At 34.5% G+C, this 19,668-nt stretch overlaps 1 protein-coding gene across 1 annotated transcript; it reads right to left on the reverse strand.

Annotated features, from left to right (window-relative positions):
• Positions 1-347: 347 nt before the first annotated feature.
• Positions 348-12,569, reverse strand: LOC130974764 (uncharacterized). Its single transcript, XM_057899620.1, has 6 exons — positions 12,514-12,569; positions 3,788-3,987; positions 2,750-2,939; positions 1,477-1,602; positions 1,246-1,373; positions 348-979 (listed from the first exon to the last, which is right to left on the reverse strand). Exons 1-6 carry the CDS (start codon positions 12,567-12,569, stop codon positions 348-350), a joined length of 1,332 nt encoding a protein of 443 aa, XP_057755603.1.
• Between the last annotated feature and the right edge of the window lie 7,099 nt (positions 12,570-19,668).

The following is a 19,668-nucleotide window of genomic DNA, read 5'->3' on the forward strand; positions in this document are numbered from 1 at the left end:
CGATATTCAGCTTTAGTACTTGATTGAGTAGTGAACGTTTGTTTTTTGGCTCGTCAGAAAATAAGAGAGTCATCAAGAAACAAAAAATAACTAGTAGTAGAACGAAGATCAGTAGGATCATTAGCCCAATAAGCATCTGAGTACGCCTGAAGGGTTAAAGATGAGTGGGAACAAAGTGAAGACCATAAAACAGAGTACCTTTGATGTAGCGAAGAACTGGAGCATAGTGAGTAGTACGAGGAGCTGACAAGAACTGACTAAGAACATGAACTGGATAGACGATGTCTAGTCGTGTGACAGTCAATTAGACAAGACCTCCAACTAATTGTTGATAAAGACTAGGATTATTACCGAACATTAGGCTCAAGAGGAGTAGACTCAGTGCGACTATTTGTAACACCGAATCGAGCAAGAAAATCAGAAGCATACTTAGCTTGAGAGAGATAGATGCCGTCATCTGAGAAAATGACTTCAAGGCCAAGAAAATAACTGAGAGAACTAAGATCTTTCATATCAAAAGCATGGTGAAGGGATGCTTTAAGATCAGAGATACCATCAATATCGTCTCTAGTAATGATCACGTCATCAACATACAAAAGTAGAAGGAACAATCCCACATTCACTTTTACGAATAAAGAGAGCATTCTCATGAGTGTTGTAAGTGAAACTGAGATTGCATATCGTGGTGCTGAACTTGTCAAACCATTCACGAGTATCTTGTTTAAGACCACAAAGTGCCTTATGACGGAGACAGACTTTGCTAAAAGGACAAGGATATCCGAGGATGGTTTCATATAGACTTTATTTTTCAAATCTCCATTAAGAAATGCATTTTTCACATCCATCTGACTGAAAGACCATTTTCTGACCTCATTAATCGCAAGGAGAGCGCAAATAGATGTGATACGAGAAACACGTGCAAAAGTCTCTTCATAATCAATACCATACTCTTGCATACATCCTTGAGCAACCAATTGTGCTTTATAACAGTCAATTAAACCATCAGAGTGAATCTTGATCTTGTATACTCATCTACTATCAACAACTTCGTGATCAGAAGAAGGATCAACCAAGTTCCAAGTGTGTGCTTTTTTAAGTGCCTGGATTTTTTTTTTTGCATTGCTTGGTGCCAATTTGGATTTGTGGAAATTTCTTGAAATGACCTAAGTTTATCGTGATGAAAAATAGTAGAAAAATAATAATAATCAAGAGGATGATGAGGTAGATTTTGTACCCTAGAAGAACGATTGGAGGGAGGAAGCATGACAGCAAGAGCAGAAGCATCGTCCGGTCTAGAATCATCGGGAGATGGAGAAGGCGAAAGAGTAGGAGGCTCGAGAGATTGAATTGAGATAGAACTTGTAAAATCATCACTAGGAAAATATCAACATTGGGATTAGTAAAAAATAGTGACTGAGTAGGAAGAATGGACTCAAATAAGGAGAACCTAAAAAACATGTGATGCTCCCAGAATACAACATGACGAGATATACAAATACATCTAGAGAGAGGATTCCAACAACGATAACCTTTGTGTTCAGTACCGTAACCAAGGAAACACCACTTGTGAGCCCGAGGTTCAAGTTTACTATGTTCATGTGGCTGAAGAAGAGCAAAGCAAACACAACTAAAGACTCAAAGAGAATTGTAATATAGAAAGGTATGATAAAGATGCTCAAAGGGAGTAATGTTACTAAGGATGGAAGAAGGAAGTCTAATGATAACATGTATAGCAATGAGAACAGCTTCACCCTGAGTATGCTCAGGACACGAAGAAGAAATAAGCATTGCACAAACAGAGTCAAGAATGTGACAGTGCTTGCATTGAGCTCCTCCATTTTGTTGAGATGTACTAGAACAAGAAAACTTAGACAAAGTACCATGTTCAATAAGAAAATTTAAAATTTTGGATTCATGGTAACCCATAGCATTATCGCATCGAAAAACTTTAATGACCTTGAAAAACTGAGTTTTAATCATAATGGATAAGTTAATATAAATCTAAGGTAGTACATGGCGATTAGTTATCAAATAAACCCAAGTAAAGCGTGAAGAATCATCAATGAAAACTACAAAGTATCGAGCCCCTTCTATAGAAGCGGTGCGAGCGGAGCCCCAAACATTAGAGTGGATGAGATCAAAAGGAGAGCAGGTAAGAGATGAATTATTTTGAAAAGATAAAGTTGGTTGTTTTGAAGTTTGACAAGAAAGACTCATTATTAACCTGACCTAAAACACCTTTAAATACAAGAGAACACAATTTTCCTAAGGAGCTGTAGGAAAGATGGTGATGCCACAAGTGAATGGTAGATGGAGAAGAAATTGCATAGAGATTTGAGGTAGGAAGAATATGAAGATTCTCCAGCTCAAATAACCTTTCGACCAAACATCCAGCCCCGATGATTTATCCCGTCCGATGATCCTGCACACGACAACCTAAAATGGAAAAATTGACATCAAAACTGATATCAACAAGTTGGCCAATAGAAATAAGATTAAAGTTTAATTTTGGAATAAAATAACTATTCGGGAGATTAAGATTTGACTCTGAAATAAAATCCTTATGTGTCATATACAAGAGGGAACTATCAGTAGTGTTAAAGTTACATTTGTAGTGGTAGACAAAGACAAGAAAAGATGTCACAAAGGAGATATGTAATGAAAGTAACCGGAATCAAAATAATATTTAGAATTGCCTGAAGGAGTAGAAAAAACAATAGAAGTATTACCAGAAAAGAAGAGAAGATACTTAAGGAGAGACGCAATATCAGATAGAGAGACAGGAGACGGGTTGAGAGATGCAGAGCTGGTAGATTCAGTAGCAGCAATAGTAGCAGAAGAAGCAGGCACATTCTTGGAGAAGTTGGGTGGGTCATGATACTTGATTTGATCAGGACGTGATAGGCGAGTAGGACACGTAGTATCAGATGTCCCGAGAGCTTGCAATAATGGCAAAACAATATTGGGCAATTGGTGTCAATGTGTCCTTTTTGCTTGTATTTTCGACATTCAATAGAGGAAAAGTCTGGGAATAGGTGACCAAAACGATGATAGTTTTAGCAAAATTTTTTCTTCTTGTGTGTAGGGTAAAAAACATTCGATTTTTCCATAATAGTAGAGACAAAGACGAAAGAGAGAAAAAAATTGCAAAATCAGGGCAAAAATTGAGATAACAAAGGACAGAATCAGAAAGAGCTCAACAAAAAACCTTAGAAAGGGTCCCACTATCTGCCACGTTAGCAACCACGTTAGCAGTCGTGTCAGTAGCCACGTTAGCAGAAGAGGACACATGGCGACACCAGATTGAAGGAAGAAAACATGTGAACGCTGACACGGTGAGGATGTGGCACAAAAGTTAGGAGTCGGGTCGGGTTGGGCCGGGTGGGACACGGGTTGAAAACGGGTTTATCTGGCGTGCCGTTGCGTAACATGTGGGACGTTTTGGGGCCGTTGATCCTGGGTGTGGATCCAATGGTGTTGGAGGCGTTTGGAGGGAGGAAGAACCTAAAGCAAATAGTGAGCTTCAGGCGGCGCATGAGGCCGCATCTGGTGGTTACTGGCGATGATTTTAGACTCGTTGAACTCGTGATGAAGAGACGAAGACGATAATAATGGTGGTGACGAACCAAGGCATTAAGAAGGGATTGAAAATCAAGGGCTAAAACACTGCCGGAAGGGAAAAAAAAAACAAATGGGCTATGAACTAATTTCCATGGAAAAAAACCTATGATCTTAATACCATGACTTATTTAAAACAAGGAAACAAAGGGAAACAAACTACACAAACTGCCAGAAGAAAGCACAAATGGAACTATCGGAAAGAAGAATAGACGGAATTGCCGGAAGAAAGTGCATGTGGAACTGCTGAAAGGGAGCACAGACGGAACTGCCACAAGAAAGCGTAGACAGAACTGCCTCAAGGAAACATAAACGGAACTTTCACAAGGAAGCGAAGACAGAACTGCTGCAAGAAAAGTGTAGACGAAACTGTCACAAGAAAAGTGCAGAAAAAATTACCGCAAGGAAAACGCAGACTAAGCTGCCACAAGAGTGGCAAACTGCTGAAAAACTTCCGAAACCATAACGAACTGTCAAAAAGATGGTGAACTACCTGAAAACTACCGAAAAGATGGCAAACTACGAAGAGATGGTAAAATATCAAAGAATGACGAACTGTCGGAAGGTGACAAAAAATACATGATTTCTCCATGTGAATAGGTAAACAACGAATGTCAGTGGTGTTTGATTCATTAGACTCGAAAAGATACATGATGGAGAGGATAGGCTAATCGATGAGGTGAAAAGCATCATAACAGTGACAAAAGACAAGGAAAAATGGCATAGAGAAAAAGTGTGAAAAATACGATAATTTCACCGGAAGAAAAATAACCTACCATCTTCAAGAAGAATACCATGACTCTGATATTATGTTAGAAACAAGAGAGTAATCTGAAGAAAGGGTTGCCTATTACTCAGTAAGTTAAAGAATGATACAATATACAAGACTATATATAGATGCTAGAAGAATTAAAGTAATAAAAGCATAATATCCTATAATAAATATACAAATATGCTAAATAATTATAATTGATGCTAATTAATCCTAATTATACTCTAATAGATGTAATCATAGATGTTTTGCAATAGTGGAAAGACAACCATAATCACTTTTCAATACTATCACTAATGGCACAAGATTTGTTGAGCATTCCTATTACCACTGTAGGTCTGTGGCTTTAGAATCTGCATTTAGCATTGGTTCTCATGTTTTAAACAAGTATAGAAGTCGTTTATTACCAGATAATGTTAAAGTTATGATTTGCTCTCAAAATTGGATATGTGGATATGCTGATTATGGTATAATAATATTTATAACATACCTACTTAAATGATTTTGTTCATTATCATGTATTATCATGTATTTAGAGTAAGATTTAAATGAGAAAGATATTGCAAGAGAAAAAGGTTATTTTTCAGTAGTTAGTTCTAATGATGTTATTGATCTACAAGAAGATAAAGATAAATAGATGATTATTAAAGATATCCTAAGTAATATTTTGGATTATGTTTTATGTTTGATTGATTATAAAGTTGAAGATGTTTAATTATATGTTTTGGACCATGTTTGTTTTACTTTGGATAACGTTAATTTTATTATTTTGTTTCAAAAGACTTGGTTTATGATTATATTTATTACATATTTATAATTATAAAGAATTTAATGTTTGTGAATTTAGAAATTATAATTTTTTTATGTCTTTAGAAATTATAAATTTATTGAAATAGTTGTGAAATTATATATATTATTTAATATTTAATGGTTTGTAAAAAATAGAAAGAGAGATTTGGCGGACTTGACCCGTCAACCCGCTAAATTACCGTTAGCCGGGGTGGGAAAAAATTTTAGGACCGCCTCACTAGGCGGGACAGGCTTCTCTGTCTACCACCCCTAGTGGGTAGCCTACCTCATCCCTCCAAGGCCCACCCCAAAAACGGGTCAGGTCCTGCCGCGCCGCGCCAAGCAAAGCAGGCTCAAAGTGCTAGCCTGTCTCACTTTATAACGGGTTAACGGACTGACGGGTTAGCCTGCTTAACTCTTTTTAAAACAGTTAATAAATTAATTAAAATTACTAAAAAATAATAATTAAAAAATTAAATACAAATAAAAAACAGTCAAATTACAATACAATTTTTCACTATTTTTTTCTAAAATTTTAACTTCAGTAGAATTACTCAAAATAATATCCGTCAATAAAATTATTTTTATTTTTAAAAATAAGTCACATTATTTGAGCATATATATGAAAGTGTAAAATAAAAAAATAAAGTTAATAACTAAAAAAAAATAAAAAAATGTATATTTAAAAATTATATAATTGTTAATTTTTGTAACACTAATTACTCTTTTGTTTAATAAATAAAATAAAATAACTTTTGGCCGGACAGCCTGCCCCGCCTTGGTTCTGCCAAAATCTGCAGTTTGATGGATTTTTTATTTGGTGATTTCAAATTCTAGCCCGATTCATCCTTTTTGGCGGATTCGACCCGTTTTGATATCCTTGATTATTACTAATGTCTAATTATTAATTTGACAACCCAAGTGTACAACATGACATTTTTTAATTATTTAAAATATTAAAATTGAGATTGAAATATACTTATTATATATTACTAATTTTAGAACCAAAATGTGTCACATACCACTCTCCCATTGCAATTGAAATAAATTTGTTTCCCTCCAAAACTTAGAAATTCTCTCCTTCCCTCTCTCTTTTTTTGTGTTTTAACTTTTTTTTTCTTCACTCACTCTATCTCTCTTATATATTATTGCTAATGACTAATTATTTATTTACCAGCCAAAGTATACATGACATTATTTAATTATAATTAAAATTAGAATTAAATGTTGAAATTGAAATATATTTGAAATCAAAATATATATTACTAATCGAACGTTCCCAAGTGAATCGAGAAGAGGAGATTGAATTAAGGAACTACTTTTTGGACTTGAATAAATAAGTTATGCAGAATTTTGGTTTTAAGACATTATTTTTAATTTTGTATCATCATAGCAGAGCAGAATTGAAATGACAGCGAAAGAAAAAGAAGAGTGAGACCACGATATATCCTAGTTCGGCCACTGAATACAATATGTCCTACATTCAATTTTCACCACAAGAATGGTAGAATTTTCACTATAATCAATATTGATTACAAACACCAATTTCAAGAGAGTCACACTTTTGTAAACCACCTAAGTTATTCCAAGTTTAGTAAATCACCTAGGTACTAACTAAACCTAGTTAAGGAGAACAAAGTGTATTCTAACCTAGCACACTTTCAAAATTAAACACTAAAACAACTGTTAAAATTATTTTTATATGTATTATTCTCTTTGTCTTTTGTATCTTTCAAAGTAAGCTTGAATCTAGACAAAAAAAAAGGGATAAGAATACACTCAATTAACAAGAAAATAAAAAGCTGTTTGTGTGACCTGCAATATGAACGAAAATGGTTGCCTCTTCCTTGGATGAAATCTTCTTTTATAGAACTTGATTACTTTCTTTAATTTTGAAATCATTCCTAATTCATCAACTAGTCGTTGCACCATTTATGAGTTGATTCCATTGACATTGAAGAGGAAAATTTTTCTTCTTTGTTCATTCGTCGAATGCAGCAGCTCCTTGTGAATGTGATATGATTTTGGAGAGCACTACTTGCTATCTTGATTGTGTAGAATCTTTTTAAATATGGCTTGATATCATCTTTAATGATATTCTCATTAATATATTTATATTGCGTAATTTGAGCTTCTTTGTTTAGTTATCCTTGATTGATTCCTACATTGTTCATCATAATGGTTAGTTATAATAGAAAATAGTTAATTATATTTGCCGTCATAAAGTACCAAATCAAATCTTGACTCAACACTAATTTTACAATCAAATGTATCACAATACATTCATTATAACTAAAATAAATTCTTACCTCCAAAATTAAATTCTCACCTACCCCATCTCCTCTTCCGTATCTCTCTTCTTCCTTTCACCCACTATATCTTTCTATGTATTAGAATAAATAATTATTTTCAACAATAAAAGATTTAAAAGATGATAAAATTAACCACAAAAAATGAAAATAAAGTTATATCCATAAAAATAGATTTTGTTTGATAAAAATACCCAATTATTACATTTAGAGTTTACTCCGTTAAAAAAATTTTAAAATACCCAAATTACCTCTTTTATTATCTCTTTCCTCCCAACTCTTCAACTTTTTTCACTATTCTTACCAAACTCTTTGCTAAGAAATCAAAAAGTTCTTCTTCCAACCTATGAACAATTCACCCTTCATGTCCTTTGGTCTCTTCCAAAGACCCAAACCTTCCACCATGCTCTCTCCTTCTTTGCACAGTGTCCTTTTTTTCTCCTTCTTCTTTTCTTTTATCACCATCACAAGAGAATCCCTCAAAGCCCGACCCAAACACATGCAGAACATAAGACTGCTGAAGGCAAACTACATCAAAACCTTCACTATTTTTGGACATGTTGACAATCCTCTTAATCCTAATAACTGCTTCCTTAACCTTACTTCTCTTCAAGTCAGGAAAGAACTTGCAATCATATGATTTTCTAGTTTCTCATAATTTCATTTTTTTTCCTTTTAATTAATGGTTGTTTTTTTGTTAGTATCTTATTTAGATTTTTGAATTTTATTTTTCTTTTTTTGAATCATTGTTGTGTTTTATAATGTCATTTTGTCACAAAAAAAATTAATGTTTCTTTTTTCACTTTAATCTTAATTCTACCATGGAGGTGTGGGAGCTGTGGTGGAGGGCGAAGGTGGCAACAACGAAGAGGAAGGTGAAGGAGAGAAGGGAGAGGAAGAATGCAAATGTGAGGGCTGGGCAACGGTGGCTAGTGGTTGAGGCTGTACCTACCATTTCTCTAAGTGCAATATTGGAGTTGCTTATATTTATCCCTCTCTAAAATCATATTTTTGTTTTTTCTAAGAAAAGAAAAATGATTATCCAAATCCTTGATATCCTTGATGTTATTAATCTTGAAAAAAATTTGTTACTAAGTATTGTTAAAAATAAAAGATTGAATTTGAAAATTCTTAAAAAGTTGCATCTGGAATTACATGTCTGTGTAGTTGCATCTGGAATTACATGTCTGTGTTTTATCTTTTTTCTCTTTAGGATGGCAAAGAGAAAAAGCGTTGCGAGGAAGATGATAATATGGTGATTTGGATATTTTAGAAAAATTTTAACTGAATAAACTCTAAGTAATGATTGGGTATTTTTGTCAGACGAAACTCGTCTTTCGTGGGTATAACTTTATTTAGTTTTTTCGTAGTGAGTTTTATCAGCATTCAAATCTTTCGTCATCGAAAATGGTTATTTACTCTATGTATTATTATTAATTATTAATAATTACTAATTTGAAAACCAAAATATATCAAATAATATTTTCTCATTGTAATTAAAATGAAATATTTTTCTCCAAAATTAAAGAATTCTTTCTTTTTTCTTTTTTGGTTCTCTATCTCCTTCTACCACTCACTCAATATATTTTTTCTTATTTTATATTTTCAAATAAAATAAATAATTTTTCGTTTATATATTAATATAAAAAGAAATATTTTAAAAAGAATTTTGAAAAAGGATATGAAAATAAAATGAAAACAATAGTCTTGTAGAAAAATATAACAATAGCGGCGAATGACCACCTATCGACAGAATTTTACCAACAGACTTGTAGAAAAACTTTGATTGATCTGCCACCATTCTTCTAATATTGAATTAATTACCGTTTGCCTACCTACCGACCATGCATGTGGACCAATGACCACCCATTGACTTATTCAACTAATATCCTACCGATTGACTACCTACCCCCAATTGATTGGCTGCTCTTTGACCTATCGCTTATTGACCTACTTCGACCTATCAACACACTGGCAAACTACCTGACCTATTGCCCTACGGTTAGCCTATGTCGACCTACTACTAATTGGCCTCGGCCAACATAGACAACTGATTTACCATTGGTCGACGATGGTGGAACAACTTGGTCAATCGTCGAACAACACTTGGTGACCTAACCTGCTAAAACCCTGATAGGGTGCTGGATAACCTCGAACTATGGTAGTTGACTCCATCACCCATCCTTAGACGTCTGTCATTTGATTATAAATGACTCCTTAGGCCACAAGAGTTTTTTGCCCTGGTTTTATTAGGTTCACTTGGGATTTTGTCTCTATGGTTTTTTTTGTGCGTTCCTTTGGTCCTGTGAGTATTTTACAACATACTACAAGATTATTACTAATTTAGTATAAAATAGTTGATGTTATTGATAACATTATATATCTTTTTCTTTTTCGTATTCGATAAAATTTTTAACATTCATTACAAGAATATTAGATATTAATAAAATTTTTTATTTTAGAATAATAATTAAATATAGACATATAATTTATTTAAAAACACTTATAATTCTGTAATATCATTACAGACAAAATTATGAGTGTGTGTATAATATATTAGAAAAATAAATATTTTAGTTTTATTACCCAAAATAAGAGAGATGGATAGATACGTATTAAAGAATTCAAAGCTGGTGGTCAAAGTGGAAGATATGAATCACAAATTTTTCAGCCATCTAAAATTTTTTCACAAAAACAAAATCAAATAAAAAGTTTTAAAATTCTAAAAACTTTTAAATTGAAGATACAATAACTTTTCTCAACAAAACTCAAACTCAAAGCAACCATGGTTCATGGCATTTCCATTCATCACATCCTACACTATATGGAACCTAATGCGAAGAAATAAAAAAAGTTAGAAATTTGCTTACCTTGCTTGATAACTGAACTATTTCAGCAAATCATCTTTGTTTCTCCTACTCCACCTTCCTCAACGATGCTTTAGTTACGTTTTGGAGGAAAGAAAACTCAGATTTTTGTGAAGGAGTTAGGGCAATTTATGGTAATATCTGTCTTTCGGAAGGATTTTTAATAAAAATTTAAAATTTGAGAAACGACGTCATTTGTTGCCACTAGAGACTTTTTTGTCCTATAAATTTTAGTCTTCTTCCAGCATAACATCGTACCGGACACCATTACAATCATGTCAGTCAATTTCGTTTGATTGAAAGAACTTTTTCAATTATAAATACCAGTGAGAGTTGGCTTTTAGTTGTATGAAAAGTGAATTTTTAAATAATTGTTTAGTGATATAAATAAAGAAATACATTTTGATTGTATTTATAAAAAATGATTACTCAATTATTTTAAAATATGAAACCTAAAAAATAGAATTCTAAATTATATGTTATTATTTAAATTACTATTTTAGTGTTTTAATTTGTGAATTAGATATTTTGAAGATTAATTATGTTTTACAATAACAAAATATAATTATAACAATAATCATGTCATATGTACATAAAAATTAACCATTTATGAAGAATATATATTGAAATATAAAATACACATTAAAAATGAGTTAAACAATACATATATTTATACACAAATACATAGTGAGGAATCCAAAAATTTTTAGTTATGGAAACAAAAATAAATTTTGCTAAATATTGATATATTTATATTTTAAAACTAAAATCATATATATAAGTACCCAAAAAAAACTAGATCTATATAAAAACTAACAGTATATTAATTTAAAATAATAAAAAATTATTGAAATAGTTTCTTCTCTTTATTTTAAAATAATTAAATATTATATTTTATATATTTTTAAATTTAATTTTAGTATATTATCAATTTAAAGAATATTAATTAATAGATATATAGATAACATTCTATCGTATCTTAATCAAATTTGAAAAAAAAAACTAATAATTTGAAAATTAAGTTTCAGCTTAATAATTAATTACTTAGTTAGTTTTAAAAAATATGTTATCAATATTTATTAATGTTGAATTTATTTATTTATTTTTGGTTTTAATACTTATAATAAGATGAATATTATTTCATGTTAAATTTAATAATGTAAAGTAGTTTCTTTAATATAAATTTCAATGGGAAAAAGATAATATAATAATGAGAACAAATTGATTTATATGTACTTATTAATTTGTTTTCAAACTTCTAGTGGGGGAGGGAAAATGTCTCCCGTCCTTCTCATCTAGATCTCTTCCTATAAATACATAATAGTTAATGGATAATTTGATAACTAAATTCTATGTATATATAATATTTTTATTATAAAAATTATTATGTTATATCTATTTTTGTTTTTACTGTTAAAATTTTTTAGATTTGTGCTAGTATGAATTTGGATTAATAGTTAAAATAAGTCTAAAAAATTATGTATTCCTCAATTTAGATTGATTGAATCGATTAGATTTTTCGTTGTCATTTAAAATATTTGGTTGGAAAGAAGTGAAAAAAATTTTAAAATAAAAAAACATGAATAATAGAAATTATTAATAGGTCGATGAGAGTTACCAAAAATGAAATAGTATTGATCTTTATAATTATTAATGACAATATTATAAATAATTATAAATTAAGCGTTTTTTTATTTTTGTTTTGTTTTATTTTTTTGTTCACAATATTATATCTTTCATGAATCAACAATTTAAAATATTTTTTTTTGATGACCAAATTGACGCATACTTAATTTTTCAAAAACTATTTTAACAATTAATCCATACAAAATTTCTGGAGATTAGCAAAACTTATGAGACTAAATGTTATTAGATGATAAAAGTCAAGAAGAAAATAAGGTAAACGTCAGAGACATAGTGCTGCGTGGTGGGTGAGCAATGTCTTATGAGTTTGAATGTGAGGCAATAAATGTATAATTGTATAGTGAATATTATGGTGCTAAAAAGTAGTGTCTATTTATTTAAGAAAGGTCAAAATTAATATTTAAAAGAGAAGTAAATATTAAATTGGTATCTAAAAGATTCTGATATTGACAAAATATTATCTGACTTTTGTTATTGATAAAATGATCCCTAAAAGATTTTAAATTTGACAAACATGTCTCCGAACTCGTCGGAACAAATCTCTGACAAACACAATGCTGACATGGCCATCGTATTTCGATGACCTGACAAACTACTCCGCACACCCTAATCCCTCCCTCCCCAACGCAGACTCCTCCTCCATCTCCCTCCCCATCGCAGTCCTCCCCCTACCCAATGCAACCCTCTCCCTCTCCCTTCTCATCGCAGCCCCCTTTCCTCTCCCTCCTCATTGCAGCCCCTCAATGCACACTCCCCCCTTCGCTTTCCCTTCCCATCGCATCCCCCTTTCCTCTCCCTCCCATCGCAACCCCAACACACACTCCCTCTTTCTCTCTCCCTCCCCAGCGCATACTCCCCCTCGCAGCAACAACAACCTCAACATCAACAGCAACAGCAATAGCAACCTCCACCACTCGCAGCAATAGCAACAACAATCTCAAAAGCAAGAGCACCATCAAGGACCATCGCCACCACCATCGGAGACACAACAAGGTCTGAAATATCCATATCCCCTCAGCACCTCAATTGCGCCACTCTTCTGCACATATAACAACCTCTGAAATAAGAAAATTAGAAATGAAGCAACGTTTTCAATTGGACAGCGAGATCCGTAGATCCTAGAAACGAAGAATAGGAAACCATCAGCGGAAGCGGCAGCGTTGGCCTGAGGCTGAGCGGCAGCGGTGTCCTGCAACGTATGCAACGGGAAGGAAGGAGGAAAAGTGTGATGGAGAGGGCTAAGGCACCAGATTTTAGGTACTTGTGAAAGTTGTGGTGGTGTTGAGGGAGGGAGGGGGGAGTGTGCGTCATGGAAGGAAGAGGAAGGAGGAGTGTGTTGGGGAGGGGGCTACGGTGGGGAGGGAGAGGGAAGAGGGAGGGCTGCGATGGGGAGAGAGATGGAGGGAGAATCTGCTTTGGGGAGGAAGGGATTAGGGTTTGAGGGTGGTTTGCCAAGTCACCAAAATACGGTGGCCATGTCAGCATTATGCTTGTCGAAGATTTGCTCCGGCGAGCTCGGAAACACGATTACCAAATTTTAAAATCTTTTAGGGACTATTTTGTCAATAGCAAAAGTCAGGTACCATTTTGTCAGTGGCATATGTAACCACCCTACCCCACGAGGCCTGTGATTTCTGATTCTTTACGGCATTCGCTGACACGCATAGGATTATATATATATATATATATATAACACGTAGCGCTAAAACATTTTTTTAGTGCTTCCGAGTGATGAATCTTGGTAGTTAGATAATTACCATTATAGTTAATTTACTTCCTTTAAAATTAACTTCTTCTCACTAACTCATAAATAGTGAATTAGTTGAGAAATTATCCTAAAAGTGTTACTAACTAATTATCTGGTTTTTCCTTCCTCCCTTTCAAAGCCACAATTTTTTTTCTTCCCTTCCTTCACCCGGTCCATCTGAACCAAGTTTCTTATAATTAAATTAAAACCCAAGGAAACTCTGGTTAAGTTCATTCTCTTTTCCCCTCTCACCACCGAACGCTACTTCAGGAGAAACCATGGTCACCGCTTCACACAAGGACTATTGTGAATGGTGTTGCAAGGAGAAGGAGCCACGAAGCCTTGCCATACCAGCTCATCCTTCTCCATCTTCTATTGATATATATAGCAGAGCTAAACCTTTCAATTCCCTCTGGAAACTGTACGAAGAGAAGGAAGAAGTCAATAGTGGAGATTCCTCAAGGCAGAGGGAAAGGAAGACGGCAATAGGAACATCATCAACTACGAACATCATCACCAAGAAGGAGGGAGAGGCCCATTAAAGGACCTGCAATATGAAGCTAAAGAAGAAAACGCCACTCTTTTTCTTTTTGATTCCATTCGTATTTTTCTGAATAGGTAAGAAATTAGTAACTCTACTCTCTGTTGTTCTTCCTAATTTAAAGATTTTAGCCCCTGTTGAGCTCCAATTTTTGCAAATAAGGACCAACCCAATCAAATTCATCTCACCACAAGAATGAGACTCTTTCCCTTGCACCACATGCAACTCAATCACTAGCCTTGTGAACTGACAAAATTTCATAATCACGTTTGTTAGGGTTTCTTGAGTTAAGGTACCAGGGAATAGAGTTTGGTTTGTGAATCCTAAAAAAAAAACGATAAGGGTTTGGAATGTAAATTTGTTATGGGTAATTGCTAGATGTAACCTTGATTGATGATGATGAGTTAACAAGATTGATGTTGCTGAAAATTCTATTAAGTGGTTGAATTATTATTGCTGAATGTAGTGTAGACTCTTAATGTTGTGAAAGTGTGATCATGTTATGTTTATCGTATAAATTCTTGATGTTTAGGAATCTGAAGCTCTTGGGCGAAATTAGGGTATAATTCTTGTAGAAATGGTAATAAAGTTGAGAATTGTATATTGAATAGGCCTTGTGCGAAATCGCTAATGCGAAAGTGCCCGCCTAACTGATAGCCTGAGATTGCTAATGCGGGAATGTTCGCCTAATTGATCGCCTACCTCTTACCTACCGTGATGCCAAGATATCCTAATTAACATGGATTTGCCCATGATGATAATTGTGCCTAATTGACACGGTAAAGAGACCATATTCAGGGTTCGCCCTAAGTAACGTCAGGTTGCGGGTAGACAACCGACGCATGAGTTCATGGCTTGTGCTAGGAACAAGCATGCATCATCTTGTTTGTGCATATAAACTTGTGAATTATTTATTGCCCTTTTCTTAATTGTCTATACTATTTACTTGTTGTATGTATGTTTGTGCCATGCATCCTGTGTTTGTTTTTTTTTCTGTTTCACGACAACTTAGAGACAGAGACTTTAGGTTCCCCTTTTACCTTGCTGAGAACTCTAGGTTCTCACCCTTCTTCTTTTTCTTTCTCCCCCTCTCCAGATGGGATTGGCAGAGGAGCTCATTGAGTTTTGGGTTTCGGTACATCGCACACCTTTCGATCCTTGCATGTCGTACATGTTCGCTCTAGCTACAGACCATTCTGAAGATTGACCTAACTGACCTTTTACTCATTTTATGATCAGTAGTATTACTTTTTCCATGCTTTTGTAGTACTTTTAGAGGGGTAGAACCTCTTAGTAGTTCAGTTCCAATTTAAGAAACCCGTGTAAGTGTTGGGAATGACTTCCTCTTTTGTATCTGTATATATAACTTGGTGTAGTACTCGACTTTTGGATAGATGACATGTATTCCTAAACTTAACTCCTGTATATATTTGCATATATGTATATATGATATTCTCTGCTACCATGTGTTTATATGTGACATAGCTTTAAGAACTAACCTTGCGAGCAATTAAATGATATTTCACAATTAATAGTTTAGTCATGCTAAACCGATAAAGGCTTTTATTCATATTAGCTTATAAAATCTGAGTCTAGAGTCAAGTAGGTCCTTATGACAAGTAACACCCAAACGATTGACATTGGTCATGACGTGTCAAAAGTTGGGGTGTTACAAGTTGGTATCAGAGCAGGTTGTCCTTTGAGCATTGGGATGGACTGTCTATGCTTCTTTGCATACTCAGAATCTTTTTATACCATGCAGTTAGGATATTTTGTAATATATTCTGCATGAAGGTTTGTGAACATCTATTGTAGTAATATTAATACTTAATTTTGATATATTAAGACTGATCACCTTAATATTGATTGTTGGCTATTAATAGGACTCAAATGGCTGCGAAGACACCCTCGACTTGAGAGAACAAGTGAGGGAACTTCCCTTGATACGACGGCTATTCTCAAATCTGTAAACGCTATAGCCGCTGCTATACGTGACTCGGTAGCTGCTACTAACCGAGTAGCTGAAAATAACCATGAGCCTAGACATAGAAATGGAAATGGCAACGAAGGTGAAGGTGAACTACGTAATGATAATCGGCCAATGACCTTAGCCACTTTCTTAAAAATCAATCTGCCACAGTTCAATGGGAACACTAGTGCGACGCGAGCTAAGGACTGATTTAAGTAAATAGCACGATCACTACGAGCACAACGTGTAGAGTTTGCTGCCTATATGCTAAGGAACAATGCACAATATTGGTAGCAGGAGGTGCTTCAACTACTGGGAAGAGAAGCTAATAACATCACTTGGGAAGAATTTTCAACTGAATTCTATAGGAAATATTTTTCTCAATGTTTATGTACCGCTAAGGAACTCGAGTTGCTTCAGTTGAGGGAAACATGACAGTCACTGAGTATACTCGCAAGTTTAAAGAGTTATGTCAGTTCTCAAATGTTTGTCAAGGAGCACCATCTGCATTCGAGAAATGAAAGTGCATCAAGTTCGAAGGAGGACTTAGAGAAGAATTGTTAGCTCATGTGGGCCCGATGGAAATACATAATTTTACGAAATTAGTTAACAAGAGCCAACTGACGAAGAAATGTGTCATGAAGCTGGTGGCAGCACAAACTAACCACAGGAACCTTCCAACAAGGGATTTCAATCGTAACCTAGCTCATCAAGGAAGAAACTTCAAAGTAACCTAGCAGCTGGACTTAGGCAAACAGCTGTAACTAACCCAACCAAAATTGATATGCACTGTGTGTGGAAAGAATCATGGAGGCAAACCCTGTTTGTTGAAATCTAGGGTTAGCTATAATTGTAGAAAGCTCGGACATGTAGCTAAAGAATGCATACGACGAAAGTCTACCAATCCCCTCACTTGTGGTAATGAAATTTTGAGGACAAAAGTTTTTTTAGGGGGCTAGAATGTAACCACCCTACCCCCCACGAGGCCTGTGATTTCTGAGGCTGAGGAAGAATTACGAAGGGTAAAAATATGCATAGGATTATATATATATAGCATAGATAACGAGTTAAAATTAAAACACGTAGCGCTAAAATATTTTTTTAGTGCTTCCGAGTGATGAATCTTGGTAATTAGATGACTACCGTTATAGTTAATTTACTTCCTTTAAAATTAACTTCCTCTCACTAACTCATAAATAATGAATTAGTTGAGAAATTATCCTAAAAGCGTTACCAACTAATTATTTGGTATTTCCTTCCTCCCTTTCAAAGCTACAGTTTTTTTCTTCTCTTCCTTCACTCGGTCCAACCGAACCAAGTTTCTTCTAATTAAATTAAAATCCAAGGAAACTCTGGTTAAGTTTATTCTCTCTTCCCCTCTCACCACCGAATGCTACTTTAGGAGAAACCATGGTCACCGCTTCACACAAGGACTGCTGTGAATTGGTGTTGCAAGGAGAAGGAGCCACAAGGCCTTACCACCAGCTTATCCTTCTCCATCTTCTATTGATATATATAGCAGAACTAAACCTTTTAATTCCCTCTGGAAACTGTACGAAGAGAAGGAAGGAAACAAGAGTGGTGATTGCTCACGGCAAAAGAGAAGGAAGACGACAATAGGAACATCATCACCAAGAAGGAGGGAGAGGCCCATTAAAGGAGCTGCAATCTGAAGCTAAAGAAGAAAACCCTACTCTTTTTCTTTCTGATTCTCTTGGTATTTTTCTGATTAGGTAAGAAATTAGTAACTCTACCCTTTGTTGTTCTTCCTAATTTAAAGATTTTAGCCCTGTTGAGCTCCAATTTTTGCAAATGAGAACCAACCCAATCAAATTCATCTCACCGCAAGAATGAGACTCTTTTCCTTGCTCCACATGCAGCTCGGTCACTAGCCTTGTGAACTGAAAAAATTTCCTAATTACATTTGTTAGGGTTTCTTGAGTTAAGGTAGCAAGGAATAAAGTTTGGTTTATGAATCCTTAAAAAAGGGTAAAGGTTAGGAATGTAAATTAGTTATGGGTAATTGCTAGATGTAACCTTGATTGATGATGACGAGTTAACGTGATTGATGTTGCTGAAAATTCTGTTAAGTGGTTGAATTATTAATGCTGAATGTAGTGCAGACTCTTAATATTGTAAAAGTGTGATCATGTTATGTTTACCATATAAATTCTTGATGTTTATGAATCTGAAGCTCTTGGGGGAATTTATGGCATAATTCATGTAGAAATTGTAATAAATAATGAGAATTGTTGATTGACATCAGTTAGGAACTTACGGGGTCGGATTTGGTTATTGAAAATTAAGAAGCTTTACTACAGACATTTTGAAATAGACTAGACAGCAACTTAAAATAAAAACTGGGAGCAATCTAAAAATGATTTTCGAACCAACCTGTTTTTCTATCAAATTTGAAGAAGTCAAGGTTCGTTGTAAAACCCGGTCAAACCGTAATTAATTAAATAATAAATTAAATAGGAGCGAATATGGTTAGAAAATTTAGCAATCGGAATTTGGTAATTTAAATATGATATTTGGAAAAATTGGTGATTTCTATTTTTCGGTAAAAACTGATTTTTGACTAACTTCGGTGGTCCGTAACTCGGTCCTCGGAGTTAGGAATTCTTCAAAAGTGGATTTTTATGAAAGTTCACTCAAGGACCTTTCCAACGGTTCAGAAATGGTTGAAAAAGAATTTTCGTAGAAGAAGTTATGTGTGGCGGAAGTTTGAGGATTGAAAATGAAATTCTGCAGCTTTTTAAACTTAGTAAAATTTTTGGTAAAATGTACTCCGACGCGCACGCATGGCCGACGCGCACGCGTCACTCACGATTTTTAATCTCTCACATGTGTGCCTGGTCGACGCATACATGTCGCTATATTGATGGAGGTTCGTGGTATAAATTCTAGAGAGTTGTGATGGTAGTGTGCCGGTTTTGTGCGAGGAGCACAAAACGCATCCACGCGTACGCGTGGTTGACGCGCACGCCTCACCCTATCTCTCTACTTCCCACGGGTGCACATGGGTGACGCTTAAGCGTCGCCCGCTTTTCTCCATTTTCCATGCGTGCGCGTGGGCGACGCACACGCGTGACCCTGTTTTTAGCAGAAGTTGATTTTTGAATTTTTAAAGCCGAATTTCAGACTTCTAAGCCTCCATTTTCATCCTCTAAGTCCTAAATCTTTATAGTATGCCTAGTAATGAAAAGAAGCTAGGACATGTGGTAACTTGTGGATGAAGTAAAGTGAGAATCAAGGATGAATGATGAGTAATGATGATTGTATGAGTTACTGAGGATGATGGTGCAAGTGCTGTGTATGTTATGAGCCGGATGGCTATGATAAGCATTGAATTATGGCTAAGTATATATATGTATATGATTAATGATTAAATGATTATGATTGATTGAGG

This window comes from Arachis stenosperma, chromosome 4, assembly GCF_014773155.1.
Source record: "Arachis stenosperma cultivar V10309 chromosome 4, arast.V10309.gnm1.PFL2, whole genome shotgun sequence".
NCBI classification, from domain to species: Eukaryota; Viridiplantae; Streptophyta; class Magnoliopsida; order Fabales; family Fabaceae; genus Arachis; species Arachis stenosperma.

Coding starts and splice junctions, on each gene's coding strand:
- LOC130974764 (XM_057899620.1), bottom strand. CDS start 12,569: ATGGCCATGTCAGCATTGTGTTTGTCAGAGATTTGTTCCGACGAGTTC. Junction 2,940..3,787: donor ATTTGTGCTTTCTTCTGGCA/GTTTGTGTAGTT, acceptor CATTATTGCAAG/CTCTCGGGACATCTGATACT. Junction 980..1,245: donor CATGCTTCCTCCCTCCAATC/GTTCTTCTAGGG, acceptor ACTGTTATAAAG/CACAATTGGTTGCTCAAGGA.